We start from the raw sequence: 16,107 nt of genomic DNA, 5'->3' as shown, positions 1-16,107 counted from the left end.
TAAGAATCTGCATTTCTAATAATATTCAGGTGATACATCAAAATCATAGGGTGTTCTTTCCCTAGTTCTTTAAAAAAAAAAAAGTCTTAAAGATGTACCTGACTAACTTCATTTTTATTTAGCAACCTTTATTTCCCTGCTGCGATATATGGTGGGACCTGGGGCTTAAGGACAAGCAAATGTACTTAAGCAAATCAAGTACCTTTTGAGTATGGCTCCCCCTCTTTTCTTTTTAAACTTGGGCTTGAGTTAATTTCATAGAAGTTCCCTAGTGACTGCACAGGGACTAATCAACAATTAAACTTAAATTGGAATCTCTCTTTTTCTTTATGATTTAAGGAATTCTTTCACTTCACACATAACTATTGTATGTAATTATTGAATGTACGTATGTAATGTCAGAAGGAGAAAAAATTATTTCCATGATCCTTCCTCTTCAGCCAATCAGACTGTCCTTCACCACCACTTTACACGCCCCCCACCCGGATTTCTTTGTACTCCTTGAGTATAGGTATTTTTTGTTTTTACATGGTCGTAAACATTTCTGGGAAGCAGTTTTGTATTCTGCTTTTTAAATTTAGTATTAGAGAATAAATGGAAACTTTTAAATTTCTGTATTAAGTGTTTAATGTTGTATGCCTTGTGGATTTTCTTGGACTTTGCTCTTGCAAAGATAAAGTCAACAAAAGGGTTAGAGTAATAAATGTAATATGTTACTATGAAGCTAATATAATATCTACAAAGTAAGTGCGTGTTTGCTTTAATTCAAATTGTTAAAATTTTCCTGTTAAGTGGGAGTGAATTGTTTGTTAGCCATATTCTTAAAAAAAAAAATCTTGTATCAGTATAGACAACTGGTTTGTTTTCAAAATCTCTGTGAGCTGTAAAGCCTTCCCAGCCTGTCTCCCAGGACACCAGTTCTTACTCTGGGCTCTGTGGACCTGAGGGCGGTGTTTCTCAGAGGATGGGCTGTGGGATCACAGGTGGGCTTGTCAAACATGAGAACTCTGTCCATGTACCCTTTCACCCTTCTCGAAGGTTCTGAATCAGTAGGTCTGGGATGGAGCCCTCCCATCTAAATTGTAACAGGCAGCCTACATGATTCTTCTGCAAACCAAGTTTCAGAATTACTGCTTCAGGCAAGCCGTGGTGGAAATTTGAGGGAATGTGTACCCTTGAAATTGAATTAATTTCTTTAGGGTATGGGTTATTCATTTTACTGGGAAGAGGGCCTGTAAACCTCTTACTGAGACTTGCGAAGAGGAGCGTGACTCAAAAAGGATTAAAGCATCGTCCCAGTCGTGTGTTTTCATGAACATTCTCTGCCTTCTGTGAGCCTCTTTGAATTCTAAATAAATTCTTAGTTTTACCATAATGACGGCATTTTATCCATTAGGTAACTTAAAAAAATATTGATGGCCTTCTGATATACCATTTACTACTTTTCAGTAAAATGAATTTTAATCCCCTCCTAACTTAAATATTTTTTTACTGAAATGTACTGTTGCCAAGAACTCCTTTGTGCAGATAACAATACTTTCTAACATTTATTTATTGGGAACAACAACGTGCCAGCTGTTTTACCAAGTGTAACACATAGATTATTTTTATTTAATCCTCACAGCAACTCCATGAGTTAAGTATTATATTGACTTGACAAATAAGGAAATTGAGGTGTAGAGTGCTTAATTAACGTGACCAAATCGACGGAGGTTGTGAATGATGGAACCAGGATTTGAGCCCATTCTGTTTTACCTGAAGGCTAGTTCTGTGCATTCCTGCAAGTGTGTGCAAATGAATCACATTTGATTTATCAACAAATGGAAGATGGTTGTTGTGCTTTGAGATTTTGGATGATGCCTGCGGATTAGCCTATTCCAGAGATTCTAAGTGTTTATGTTCTTCCTTTTCAGATCAAAGAGAGTGCATCGCAGACCAGAGATGTTCTTAAACAGCATTTTAATGATTTAAAGGGAACCCTTGGGAAGCTTCTGGATGAGCGATTGGTGACCCTTCTGCAAGAGGTGGACACCATTGAACAGGAGACCATTAAACCTCTCGATGACTGCCAGAAGCTCATAGAGCACGGAGTTCATACTGCAGAGGACTTAGTCCAAGAAGGTGGGGGTCCAGGGAGCCTGTGAAGCCTGGCACATTCAGATTGGCACTTTGTCAATTTCTCAGGGTACCAGCAGGCTTCTTGCCATCTGTGGGGTGCTTAGAATGCTCTTGCCTTAGGATGGTTTGTCATATAGGACAGCAGATACACTGTGAGCTCCCCCACGGTGAGTGCAGTCAACGTGTTAATTATAATCATTTACACAACAAGGAGTAAAGGGTTTTTCTCAAATGGTTCTATGAGAGTGTCTTCTTCACTGTTAACACAGTGATTTTAAGGCCCCTTTGAGACTATTTAAATATTTTTCAGTGTTCAAATAAAAGGTTAAAAATTACGATTGGTGTTTACTCCTGAAAATCGTAGCAGTTCTGCACCTGTCTGTGGCCTGTTTGTGGTTAAAGCATTCCAGGTCTTGCCTCGCTACCTTCCTGTCTTCACACCCACTGTCCTCGCTTCGTATTATCTCTTTGTTGAGTATGTTAAATAAAAAGGTAACAGTTCTGCCCTTTGGGGTTCACAGCACACTGAGAGAGGCATACATGCTGAGATCAATTTAAGACCCACAGGAGCACAGAAGGGGAAGCACCTAACTCCGGGCGAGTGGAGGGTCGCTTTCTGTAGAAGGAGTTCCACAGAGGCTCAAAGGAGTTCATTAAGCAGACAAAGGAAGAAAAGGAGGTAACAGCACAATTTGAAGCAGAAGTAACATCATGAGTGAAGTGAATGGCCTATCAGGGATATTTTGAAGTATTTTAGGCAGCAGAGTGACACAATTAGATTTCAATTAAAAAAAAAATGGTACTGCCTACAGTTTGGAGACTGTATTAAGACTGGAGTTGTAAAAGAGGCCAATTAGGAAGTTGTAGCACCAATCCAGATAGGAAATGAAGAAGGCGGTGACAGGTGGAGATGGTGTGGAGCTGATTTTAAGATTTTTCAGAGAGAGAATTATTGATGATTTTACCTGTCAGTGAGTGTTGATTATTGGTGATTGCCTGGATATTAGGTTGGAGGATAAAGGGAGGGCCTTAGGATGACCAAAAACAGCCTGATTTTGGATTACCAGGTGGACTGTGCTGTTTACAGACAAAAACCACAGAGAAGGAGGGGCTTCACTGGGTAGTTAGGCATTTCGGAGGGGGCATGTTGAGTGGAGGGGCTCAGGATGCCCAGATGGCAGTTGGGAACGCAGCACGTGGCTTAGGAGACAGAATCTGGCAGGTGACGGTGCATACATCAAGCCTGAATCCAGGGGAGTCAGGAAGTGATCGAGAGCCGGGGTACAGTGTGAGAAGAGAGGCTGGCAGAGGGCAGAATTGTGGGGGTGCCAGCATTTAAAGGACAGTTGAGGAAAAAGGAGCCAAAGGAGACTGAGTACCACCCATTCTGCATTGAGTGCTATGAGTGACTTGGGATAAAACGGGTGCGTGGCTAACAAGTCTGTCACTCCAATTGGAAAGCCACCCCCTGGCAGTAACATTTAGAATGTACTATTGGTGTCGTCTTTACATGTTTATTACATTTTGTCTTCTCTTCAGTGAGAACTGATTTGACACTGACCCTAGCGGTGCCTTTGAGAAAATGCTTTTTAGTGGGACCACAGAATGTCTTTCCCTGAAGGCTTTGCATCTGGAAACAAACCCAGAAGCAGTTCACAGGTCACCCATCACCCTGAGGACTGAGAAATGTTTATTTTAGAAAAGAAATCCTTTGAGGCACAAACTTGTTTGTTACAGCATCTGATGCTTCAATTTTTTTTATATTTCAGAAATATTTTGAATTTCAATCTCTTTCCTTCCTCTCAAGGGATAAAAGCTTATTTCTGGAATTTTGAGGACTTTCAGGCACTGTTCAGTATGTCTCTGTTTTCCTTTTGGTGAGGGAGAATGCCATGTTATGTGGTCCTAAAAATTTTGAGTCATTCCAGGGCAAATTCAGATAGAAAGAGTTCTTCTGGTAGTATTTCTTCGGGGCCCTGGAAGGATACAGAAGTTTGCCATTTTTTAAATGCCTTTATATAGCTTTTCCTTGTTATTTTTCTGTGGGATAATTTTTTTTTTTAATGTTTATTTTTGAGAGAGAGAGCATGGGTGAGGGAGGGAGGGACAGGGAGGAAGGGGACAGAGTATCTGAAACAGGCTCTGTGCTCACAGCACAGAGCCAGATGTGGGACTTGAACTCAATAGAGATCATGACCTGAGCTGAAGTTAGATGCTTAACTGACTGAGCCACCCAGGTGCCCCTCTGTGGAATAATTTCTAATGTGTGATATTCTTTCAGGAAAAAAGCTGTGTCAGTTGACTTTATAAGACCCTGTGCCCTATTCTTCTGTCAGGGTAATACCTGTACTGGCTCTTGTTGGAATTCTGTAAGTCAAGAGTCTATAGGAAAGATGGAAAAAAGTACCTTGACCTTCTCCTTTGCATAAAATTGGTGGACAGACAAGGGGGGCCTGGGTGGTTCAGTTGATTTAGCATCCGACTTCAGGTCAGGTCATGATCTCACAGTCAGTGAGTTTCGAGCCCCACATCAGGCTCTTTGCTGACAGCTCCGAGCCTGGATGCCTACTTCAGATTCTGTGTCTCCCTCTCTCTCTGCTCCTCTCCCCACACTCTGTCTCTCAAAAATGAATAAACGTTTAAAAACACTTATGAAAAAAAAACAACTTGGTTGACAAACCAGATTTCTTTGTTAACAGCAAATTGTTTCATTTCTGGCAAAATGTACCCACACAATCAGTTGTGTACCCCTTTTCCTAGTGAGCTTCACCTTAGAGTCACTTCTGGAATAGTTTCTACTTTTACTTTTTGGGAATTTGACTGTGGAATCACTTAAGAATTGTTTGTAGGAAAACCAGAGACCCACCTTGACATGGGTTGTAGTGATTGCTTTATAATGGGACCATTTTTCACTGCACTTGTTCTCTTATTCCTGATTGTAGGGGAGATTGCCATTCTTGGTGGTGTAGGAGAACAGAATGAAAAACTGTGGAACTTTACCAAAAAGGCGTCACACATTCAGTTGGACAGGTAAAGTAGTTAGTGCCTTTGGGATTTAGTTTTAAGCATTCAAACCATCTGCTTTTCCCCCTCCCTGTTAAAGATTCTGAATAAGTGGGATAGAGAATATAGATTTCAGGGTCCACTGCCCATTGAAATAGTTGTGATTGTAATTTTTGGTATAGTTTTATTACAGATTTTCTTCAATCCTAATATGTAAGAGAATTGTTCAATTTTAGAAATTCTACACATATTGAAACTGAGTACATTGGATCTTTTGGCATAAACTTGACAATAGTGATGCTCTAGCAATTTTCTATTTTGTTGGTTATTTGGGAAGAGAATATTTATGTAACACCTTGCAAAGACTCTGTTGCCATTGGCATCATTTCCTGGGGGTTTCAGCAGCATTATAGTATGTGACTGATTTAAACTATGCCTCATATTTTTAACTTTCAATCAAAAGCCTCATAAACACATAAGCTTTGTTTCCTCAGCTTACCAGAAGTGCCTTTACTGGTTGATGTGCCTTGTTTATCTGCTCAGTTGGATGACTCGATTCTGAACATAGTGAAAGACCACATTTTCAAGCATGGGACAGTAGCATCTCGCCCCCCGGTACAGATAGAAGAGCTAATAGAGAAGCCTGGAGGCATCATTGTTCGATGGTGTAAGGTATGTAATTAAGAGTTATAGCAGTGGCTTCAACAGTATGGATTTGAGATTTGAGGCCCTTTAAGATTTTTTTTTTTTGTTAACTACCTTTGAATATTTTCTTCTCTTCACAAACAAAAGTCCCATTGGCTTTACAATTAAAGTCACAGGGAACTTGAATGGAGGTAGCTCTCCAGTTTGAGATAAATAGTTTTGAAGGTACCTTTAAAAATCCTATATCACAACAGTATTTCCCATCACAGATTTCCCAAACTTAACCCTGAGTGAGGTGAAGACCTTTCCCATTTCTGCTTATTACAAAAGTCAAAAGATTGTAGTGAGTATTGATTGAGTGTCTGATATTTTCTGTTCCACGCTGAACTAATATTTCTGAAATAAAGTTCCTAAAATGTGGTTTCATCACATTCTCAGCATTGCTGAGAATTTTGTGTGTTAAATCATGTTATGTGTATGAGTTACCATATTTTTTTTTTTTTAAATACTTGTAAAGGTTTATTTTTTTAAGTTTATTTTTAAGAGAGAGTGAGAGAGCATGGGAGGGGCAGAGAGAGAGAGAGGAAGAGAGAGAGAATCCCAAGCAGGCTCCTCAGTGTTAGTGCAGAACCAGATGTGGGGCTTGAACTGAGATCATGACCTGAGCGGGAATCAAGTCGGGCCCTGAGACCTCTGGACATGGTTTCTGTCTAAAATATGGTAAGTCGGGGCACCTGGGTGGCTCAGTCAGTGAAGCGTCTGACTGTTGATTTCAGGTCAGGTCATGATCTCACCGTTTGTGAGATTAAGCCCTGCATTGGGCTCAGGGCTGATAGCATGGAGCCTGCTTGGGATTCTCTCCCCTTCTCTCTGCCCCTCCGCCACTTGTGCACGTGTGTGTGCTCTCACTCTCAATAAATAAACTCAAAATAAAAAAAAAAAAAAGAAACCGTGTCTCAATGGGTCATAAATGTCTTGGGTCTTGCCAGATACATCATTCAGAGTGGGTGCTCATATTCTGGAAATCATTTTCTTAAATGAGTTTTTTAATGAAGTTCGTAATAGAAAAAATAATAGGTTTTTGTTTGTTCAAAACAAAGACTGTCATTCCATTTTTCTTCTTTGGCCTGTCAGTGGACCTAGAGTTTCCAGTTTTTGTGCTATGAACATTATTATTCATGTTTCCTTGTGTACACGTGTAAGATGTTTCTCTTAAGTATATACCCAGTAAAATTAGGAGGTCTTAGAGTGTTGGACCCATACTCTGCCAGCGAATACTGAGCTCTTTAATGGGAGTGTACCAGCGCAGGGGCTCCTGTTACTCTGCGTCCTGACAGCACTTGGTTTTGCCAGACTTTGTCTTTTTGCCAATATGGTATCTCATTTTGGTTTTATTTCTTTATTCATTTCTTATATGTCTTTTTTTTTTTTTTTTTTAAGAGAGAGAGAGTGTGCGTGTGCGTGGGAAGGGCAGAGGGAGAGAGAAAGAGAAAGAATCTTAAGCAGGCTCCATGTCCAGCACCATCTCACCACTGTGAGATCACAGCCTGAGCCGAAATCAGCAGTCGGATGCTTAGCCGACTGAGCCACCTGAGCACCCCTCATTTTGGGTCTGTAAATTTTTGTTTTGTGTATTTCTGAGAGAGAGGGAGACAGAGTGAGAGCGGGGGAGGGGCAGAGAGAGAGGGAGACACAGAATCCAAAGCAGGCTCCAGGCTCTGAGCTCTCAGCACAGAGCCTGACGCACAGCTCAAACCCACAAACTGGGAGATCATGGCATGAGCCAAAGTCGGGTGCTTAACCGATTGAGCCACGCAGGCACCTCCCTCATTTTGGTTTTAGATTGCATTGTCCATATTACAAATTTGGTTGAATATTTTTATATGTTTTGGTTGCTTCTATTTTAATTGTATAGAATGTTTATTTGTGTCTTTTGTCCATTTCCTTATTGGGTGGTTTTTAAGTTTTAGGAGTCTTTTACATATCCTGGATATTAATTCTTTTGGTTATATGACTGATGTGGTTGTGGGATTCTTTGTTTAATTTTAATTTAATTTAATTTTAGAGAGTGCGCACGTACTGGTGGGAGATAGGTATGGGGTGAGGGTGGGGCAGAGAAAGAAAGAGAGTGAGAGCGAAAGAGAGAGAATATCCCAAGCAGGCTCCACAGTTAGCATGGAGCCTGACATGGGGCTCGATCCCATGACTCTTGCATCATGACCTGAGCTGAAATCAAGAGTCAGATGCTCAGCCAACTGAACCACCTAAGCGCCCCTAGTTGTGGGATTCTTATCTTTGAATTTTGAATACTTTATCTTTGGCATTATTGTGTAGAAAACATGCATTTCTTCAAAGGAAGCAGAGTTTTCCAAATCAGACTGGGAGTATAAAACATGTGGCTCAATAAAGGAAGAAGGGAAATAATGATGGCATATTTTCTTTTTTTTTTTTTAATGTTTTTTATTTATTTCTGTGAGAGAGAGAGATAGTGTGAGCAGGAGAGGGTCAGAGAAAGGGGAAGACACAGAATCCGAAACAGGCTCCAGGCTCTGGGCTAGCTGTCAGCACAGAGCCCAACACGGGACTCAAACCCACGAACCGTGAGATCATGACCTGAGCTGGAGTCGAACGGTTAACCGACTGAGCCACCCAGGCGCCCCATATTTTCTATGACCTTCTTGAGAATGGCCCATATTCAGTACATGGGCTTCTATGCTTGGCCCAAGCAAGAGTTGTTAAGCCATGATGCCGAGAGAAATTATTCCCTGATTTGTACCTAACGTAAAGCCTTTCTCCTTAGGTGGATGACGACTTTATAGCCCAGGATTACAGGCTCCAGTTCCGCAAATGCACTTCAAATCACTTTGAGGACGTATATGTAGGCTCTGAAACTGAGTTCATAGTGTTGCACATAGACCCCAACGTTGACTATCAGTTCAGAGTCTGCGCCCGAGGAGATGGCCGACAGGAATGGAGTCCTTGGAGCGTCCCCCAAATGGGCCACTCCACGCTGGTGCCGCATGGTATGCTGTTGCCTTCTCACTCCTGAAGCTCAGCTGTGTATCAGACCGCTTCTGCCTGTTCCGTCAGCACCCTGCCAGCCACGTTTTCTGACAGTAAAACCTGAGTTGATGAGAAAACCATGGAACCTGTCCTATTCATATTACATCACCTGAATTCTGAGAAGTTTTCCTCAGTTATCTCCAGAGTCCAAGAATAGTGCCCCGCAGGATTATTAGCCTCCCCTAAATCCAAAGATTTAAGTGTTGCATCAGGATACTGATTTTCCAAACAAATGAATATCGGGATGGAAGTCTTATGATTTGAAGTTGGTCTCTCCTAAAAAAAACAAAACAAAAAGAAATTGGTCTCTCCTGTATTACTATTTAAAAATTTATAGACTTACTTGTTAATGAGTTCTTAATCAGGTTAGAATAAGCTCCAGCAATCATGCTTCACCTCGTTGTGTTAGGTAGCAGATAGCACTCACTTGATCTTCCACGCCACGATAGACTAACGTGTGTTTTGTGATTTGTAGGATTAACCAGGATATCCTGTCGCTGTGTCTCTTCTTTTATGGAACTTGCCCATGACCCCTAAGAGCAGCTTCTTCTGCTTCCAAGTTTTATTTAATGTGTCTGTATCGGGGATACTCTCAAAGGGTTTTAATAATTTTCAATATCTTTGCTTTTTAAAAAGAGTGGACGGCTGGCTTTGAGGGCTACAGCCTGAGTAGTCGAAGAAACATAGCCCTCCGGAATGATTCTGAGTCCTCGGGTGTCCTCTACTCCCGCGCTCCGACTTACTTCTGTGGGCAGACGTTGACATTCAGGCAAGTAGATATTACACTGTCTGTCATACATGCCTTAGGCAGCAGAGTGAAGGCCATAGAAGGTGCGTGAGCTTTGGATGCAAAGTCGGCCTGCGCTTATCTTGTCATTTGTAGGCAGTGTTACTCTGAGGAGAGTTCCTCATTTCTTTCTGCTTTGGTTTTCTCCTATGTGTTCATAGGGTTATTACGAAGATGAACTAAGGTAATGTATGTAAGATGTCTTGCTTATGCCTGATACATGGCACGTACTCATTATGTTTATGACTCTTTTATTCTTGGGACATAGAGGTAAGTAGACTACCTCTCAAAAGAATTTTAGGGGTGTCTGGGTGGCTTGGTCGGCTGAGCATCCCACTCTTGATTTCAGCTCTAAGGTCATGATCTCAGGGTTTGTGAGATCAAGCCCTGCGTTGGGTTCTATGCTGACAGCCCAGAGCATGCTTGGGGTTCTCTCTCTCCCTCTCTCTCTGCCCCTCCCCTGCCCAGGCACACACATGCATGCATGCTGTCTCTCAAATACATTTTTTAAAAAGTCAATCTTTGGGGCACCTGGGTGGCTTAGCCGGTTAAGCGTCTGACTTTCGCTTGGGTCATGATCTCGCGGTTCGTGGGTTCGAGCCCCGCGTCGGGCTCTGTGNGCCTCCCCCCCCTTCCCATCAGTCCTCAGCTTGTTCTCAGCATTCAGGAGTCTCTCATGGTTTGCCTCCCTCCATCTCCCTTAAAAAGTCAATCTTAAAAAATCAGAGGCCAAGAGTTTTTTTCCTTTATGAATGAATATGAGCAAATCTCCGTGAAAGACAACCTGTCAGTGTAAATATGAGAATTACATACATAATGTACATAATGTATGTAATTCTCTGTAAAATGTGTCTGTACATATATATATGTATGTACTTCTGTATAAAATAAACCTGAAAGCAAGCTCTTCTACCACCAATCATTTTTCTGTTTTTTCATTCATTTCTTCCTGTATTAGAACAATTTCTTTGTTTTCATGTTATCTGAGATGTATTCTCTATACTCCTGTTTCTGAATAGCTCTTGCTAGAAACCAAAGCCCAGTTTTAATTTGGAAAAGCAGGGTAGCAAACTCTTCTCTAAGTTTTAGGCCTTGAGATCATGAGATTTTATGATGAATTGTTGCTCAGAGTTCCTGTTGTTCTCAGTTCTTTGTCATATGAAGCCTGGAGAGTATCTGAAAGCTTTATGTAAGCTAATGTGGCCACATTCTCCCCCAGCCAAGTCCTCTTAACTGTCAGCAGTTCTCAGAATGTACTGGTTTATGCTTAGTCTCATTTAAAATAATTTTTTTAATGTTTGTTTATTTTTGAGAGAGAGAACGAGAGCACGTGTGAGCAGGGGAGGGACAGAGGAGACAGAATCTGAAGCAGGCTCCTGTCTCTGAGCTGTCCGCGCAGAGCCCGACGTGGGGCTCAAACCCATGAACCGTGAGATCATGACCTGAGCCGAAGTCGGACACTTAACTGACTGAGCCACCCTGTGTCATTATTGATACCTCCTCTCACCCCTTAGGTTATGAAGAATGACTTAATAACCAGACAAATACCAACAGAGAGATAAATAAGGGATCTAGTACCTGAAGTCCTCTAAAGGGGAGTTCATGAATTTTGTTTGCTAACAAACCCTTTTTCTTCTTATATCCTTTGTTTATAGAAATACTGCCATGAGTGACTCTCCGGAGAACAGTGTGCTCCTGTGTAATGATAGGGCTTCCTGAGTTCAGGATAGATTCAGGGCCAATATCTCAGACAGTAAGAAGAGTAATCATATTAATAATAATTGCGGTTGATAATTAAACAGCGTTTACTACATACAAGGTTCTACTTTAAGTACTTATATTCATTTGATTCTTTTTTTTTTTTTCCTAAGTTTGTTTATTTGAGAGAGTGAGATGGGGGCAGAGAGAGAGAGAATCCTAAGCATTGCACTGTCAGTGTAGAGCCACACGCGGCACTCAGACTCATGGAAATGACCTGAGCCGAAACCAGGACAGACGCTTTCCTTACTGGGCCACCCATGTGCCCCTATATTCATTTGATTCTTACAGTCACCCAATAAAATAGGTATAGCTGCCCATTTTAGGGATGAGGATACTAAGGCGCACAGAAGTGAAGTCACCCAATGTTACATAACTGGCCAATGGCAAAGCTATTTTATTGTCTGTATTGTTTCTTTCTGTCTTCTTGACAGGAGGGTAAATGTGATTCTAGTTAGTGTTGAAATCTACAGTTTCTCAATGTCCGTATCCTTAGCCCTTTTCCTTTTCCCCCTTCTGAGACCTCTTCCCTGCAGTGACGGTGACCTGATGCTCTCCTGCTTTTAAAGGCTTCCTCAGGGGAAGATCTAATAGGTGGCATACTTAGGTTTGTTTCTTATGTCATTCAGTACATATATAAGACATTGGAAATTACCCAAACTGGTACAGATCCACTTACTATCTGTGGACTGTGGCCTGACATTTAGTAGGCCTCAGTAAACCATTTGTTCCTTCCTCCTCTTCCAAAGATGTCTGACCGGGCCCCACTTGGCAGGGTGATTAACTGAAACTTAGTTCAGCTCAGTATTATTGTAGCCAGACTCTTGCATTTTTGTCATTTTTCCTTTGAATGCGGAATGAAAATATCTTCTCCCCTTGTTAAAAGGATTTGCAGGCATCAGGAGCTAAGTCAGAAGATGTGAGAGGTGGGGGGCACCCCCCTGTATAAGGGGGGAACAGATGGGCCAACTTGACTAAAGGTAAACTTTATTCCATGTTTTAAGGGTGTTGGAAGGCCTCGCAGTTAGCAGGAAGATTATACGCGTGTAGGCACTGCCCGGTTGGTCCCCCCCAGTCTATTCCTGATGAAGTTGCTGGAATGTGTAGAGCTGTGGAAGCCAAGAAACCTGTTACTGGCGGGCTCTGTCAGTCTCTAGAGCCCAGCCTCATTCGGTGGCCAGGTCTGCTAAGCAGCCTCCTCCTGCTAGGCCTCTCCTTGATTTCCTGCCTGAACATTCCTACTCTCCCTCTCCTTGCTTCTAAGATTTCCTTACTGTTTTTTAACCATATTTTTACTTTCTCTTCTCTACCACTTCCTTTGTTTAAAACAGCTTTCTTTCAAACAGCCTTCCTTAATCCTAATAGCCTAGGAGGTTACTGTCGTCTTTTACAGATGAAGAGACCAAAGCACAGGGAGTTCATGACTTGCCACTATTTAGATCCTGCCAGTCTAGCTCTTACCCACTGTGCTACCTGCGTCCCACAAGTCACATGAGGTGGAAATTAACGGGCAGTAGGCTAGCTATTTATTGTTATAAATGTTTCTTTAACAGAACCTAAAAAGTTAACATTACAGTTAGCATTATCAACTGCTGTGTAACAAATCATCCCAAAACCTAGAAGCTTGAAACAATAATCATCATTTATTTTGCTCAGGAAACTGCAATTTGCAGATCGTCAAGGACAGCTCATCTCTGCTTATATGTCAGTAGCTGCAGTGGTTTGATTAGAGCTGGTGGATCCACTTTCCAGATGGCTACTCACGTGGCTGGCAAATTAACCCTGGTTCTGTGTGCCTCTCTGTGTAGGCCTGGTGGGCTGCTTGGGCTTCCTCACAGCATGGTAGCTGGGTTCCAAGAATGAGCATTGCAGGAGATGGGAAGTGGGGGCTGCAGAGCCGCCAGTTTTTAAGGCCTGGGCCTAGAAATGGACACAGCGTTACTTCAACCATATTCTATTGTTCATACGGAGTGTAGATCCCAGGAAGGGACATAGACCCCACTTCTTGATGGGAGAAGTTTCAAAAAGTTTAGGGGCTTTATCTTAGAAATGGCATGGTTGATAACTGTTAGAAAGGGGTCACTTAGAATATGTGAATTTGGTTTAATATTTGCCTTTGGTTAAGCATTAGCATTACTTTTTTGAATAAACTTAAGCTGGAGGGGATCATACGTTTTCTGTACAAGGCTGGTCTCTTACCAGGTGTATCTTCAATATTGTTAGCCCAACGTAGTTGGATTAAGAAGTTAATTTGTTTTGGGGCGCCTGGCTGGCTCGCTGGGAAGAGCGTGCAACTCTTGGTCTCAGGGTCATGAGTTTGAGCCCCACGTTGAATATAGAGATTGTTTAAGTAAATAAACTTTTTATTTTTAAAAGAAGGTAATTTGTTTTTAATTAGAGTCTTTGAAATCTTGTCGGTTCCTCAACGTGTTGAGACAAAATGTTCTGTCCTGGGGAGACTACAGCTTTGCTGTTTGTATTTTGCCAGAGTGGTCCCTCTAGGGATATGATATGTAGGCCTTTCAGGTTGGAGTGTGGCTTTTGTGACAGATGTGGGGAATGCCAGACAGAAGAGACTCTTGATTATATAGATTTGGATGAGATAAGACAGATCCTTTCCTACGTAGATCTCTTTTAGGATTCCATACCCTAGCTTTTAGTTTGTCTGTAGGTGGAGGGTTACATGAAATCGTGAAGGAGTATCTGCTTTGAAGTGTTCACATGTAATAGCTCTTCCAAATTATCTAAGGAGTATTTCTTAGGCCTTTTTCCTGTACATACTCTACTTCTTAAACTACTTTATTATTATTTTTTGAATATTTAAGTAATCTGTACACCCATGTGGGGCTTGAACTCACAACCTGAAAATCAAGAGTCACATGCTCTTCCAGCTGAGCTAGCCAGGCCCTCCTAAAATGACTTAAAAAAAATTATTTTTAAATGTTATTTATTTTTGAAGTACAGAGAGACAGAGCGTGAGAGGGTAGGGTCAGAGACAGAGGGAGACACAGAAATCAAAGTGGGTTCCAGGCTCTGAGCTTTCAGCACAGAGCCTGATATGGGGCTCGAACTGATGAACCATGAGATCATGACCTGAGCCAAAGTTGGAAGCTTCACTGACTGAGCCTCTGTTTCTCCCCTCAGTCTATTTAGCTTTAAAAAAAAGCTAAAATGAGTTTTTTTAAATATATAGTTTTCCTTATCAACTCTAGTCTTTGAATGAGGCTAATCATTTCATTCAGCCTCTACTCCATTCAGATGGTATTATAGTACTTGGTATTGCCAGGAGTGTGAAGTTTAAGAAGGAAAAAAACCCAGAATCTTTGATTCAACATAGAGTAGGCAGTTTATAAATTAGTATAAGGAAGATCCAAACTGCTCTGCAATACAGAGGAAGGAAAAGTTACTTCTAGGTGAGGGGTTGGTGGTGCAGGCTTAGTGCAGGTAGAGGTGGAAAGGCAATTCAGGTGGGGAAACAAAGCAAGAACCAAAGATGGGAGTAGAAAAAGTACAAATAGCAAGTAATGAGTCTGGATCAGGTTAATAGAGACAGGCAGTATAGTCAGAGGATCCCAGAAAGGTAGGATATAGTTTTGAGCAAGCTGCATGTATTTCTTTTTTAATTCCTCAAAGAAATACCCTTTTGAAAGTCACCTGTGCCCATTTACAAGGAGGATATTTGATACTGCATACAGAGATCTCCCCACCCCCCAACAAAAGCCTCACTAAGTGAGGTTTACATTTTTTATTCTCTTAGGGAGGGAGACATGCTCTCCTTTTGACTTTTCATGAACTCACAAGTTGAGCCAGACTGTACAAAATAGCAATAGTCAGCTAACGTTTGTTGAGCTTTGCTGTGTGTTAGTTCTTAAGGGCTTAATGAGTTAATGTCTATAAATCCTTATTATGCCCTCATGAGGTAGACACATTTTATAGATCTGGAAACTGAGATGTAAAAAGATTAAGCAACTTGCCTGAGGTTGTGCCGATTGTTAGGCCGAGATTCAGGTCTCGACAGTCTAGCCCTGTAGGCCCCTGTTCCCACTTAGTGAGGTGAAAGGTCATTGAGGGTATTGGGCAAATGAATGACATCATCTGATACATGTTTTACAGGTCATTTTGGCGTCTGTGGGGAAAATAACCTATGGTGGGTGTGGGTACCGGCAGGGAGACCAGTCAGGAGGCTGTGACAGTAACCTCGGTGAGAGTGAATGGTGGCTTGCACTAGGATGGAGCAGTGGAGGTAATGATAAATGGTCAGAATCTGGATATATTTTGAAGGAAGGACTGACGGGATTTCCTGGTGGGTTGCTTGTGGGATGTGAGAAAGAGGGAGTCAAGTGTGACCACAGGGTTTTTGGTCTGAATAATTGTTAAGATAGAATTGTCATTTACTGAGATAGGAAGAGCGTATTTCTGAGTGAATATCAGTTTCTTCTTTCATAAATTAAATTTGAGTTCCTTACTGAACATATAAGTACGTTTGTAGATAAACAGCCGGATATGGGAATCTGGAGTTGAGTGGAGAGAGCCAGGCCAGGGGTACTGACTTGAGAGGTTTTAGATTGTAGATGAGTACTTAACTTAAAGCCATGAGACTAGATGAGATCAACCAAGGTATGAGTGGAGACAGAGGACATTAGAGAAGGGTCACATTTAGCAGCTGGGCAGTGAAGAAACTATCAAAGGAATAGCCAGTGGCAGGTTGTGTGTCCTAGAAGTCAAGCGAAGGA

The 16,107-nt window shown here is 41.7% G+C and overlaps 1 protein-coding gene across 1 annotated transcript in view; it reads left to right on the top strand.

The window, feature by feature from the left end:
• The first annotated feature begins 998 nt into the window (after positions 1–998).
• Positions 999–16,107, top strand: part of CRLF3 (cytokine receptor like factor 3) — a 30,704-nt gene continuing 15,595 nt past the window's right edge. Inside the window, exons 1-6 of the mRNA XM_077749861.1 lie at positions 999–1,049; positions 1,872–2,121; positions 5,061–5,148; positions 5,616–5,793; positions 8,567–8,789; positions 9,466–9,598. Coding sequence (XP_077605987.1) covers positions 999–1,049; positions 1,872–2,121; positions 5,061–5,148; positions 5,616–5,793; positions 8,567–8,789; positions 9,466–9,598 — 923 coding nt within the window. The remainder of the gene's footprint in view (positions 1,050–1,871; positions 2,122–5,060; positions 5,149–5,615; positions 5,794–8,566; positions 8,790–9,465; positions 9,599–16,107) is intronic.

The sequence above is a fragment of the Crocuta crocuta genome, unplaced genomic scaffold (assembly GCF_008692635.1).
Source record: "Crocuta crocuta isolate KB4526 unplaced genomic scaffold, BGI_CrCroc_1.0 scaffold149, whole genome shotgun sequence".
Classification (NCBI taxonomy): Eukaryota; Metazoa; Chordata; class Mammalia; order Carnivora; family Hyaenidae; genus Crocuta; species Crocuta crocuta.
This window is presented reverse-complemented; position numbering and strand designations above follow the sequence as displayed.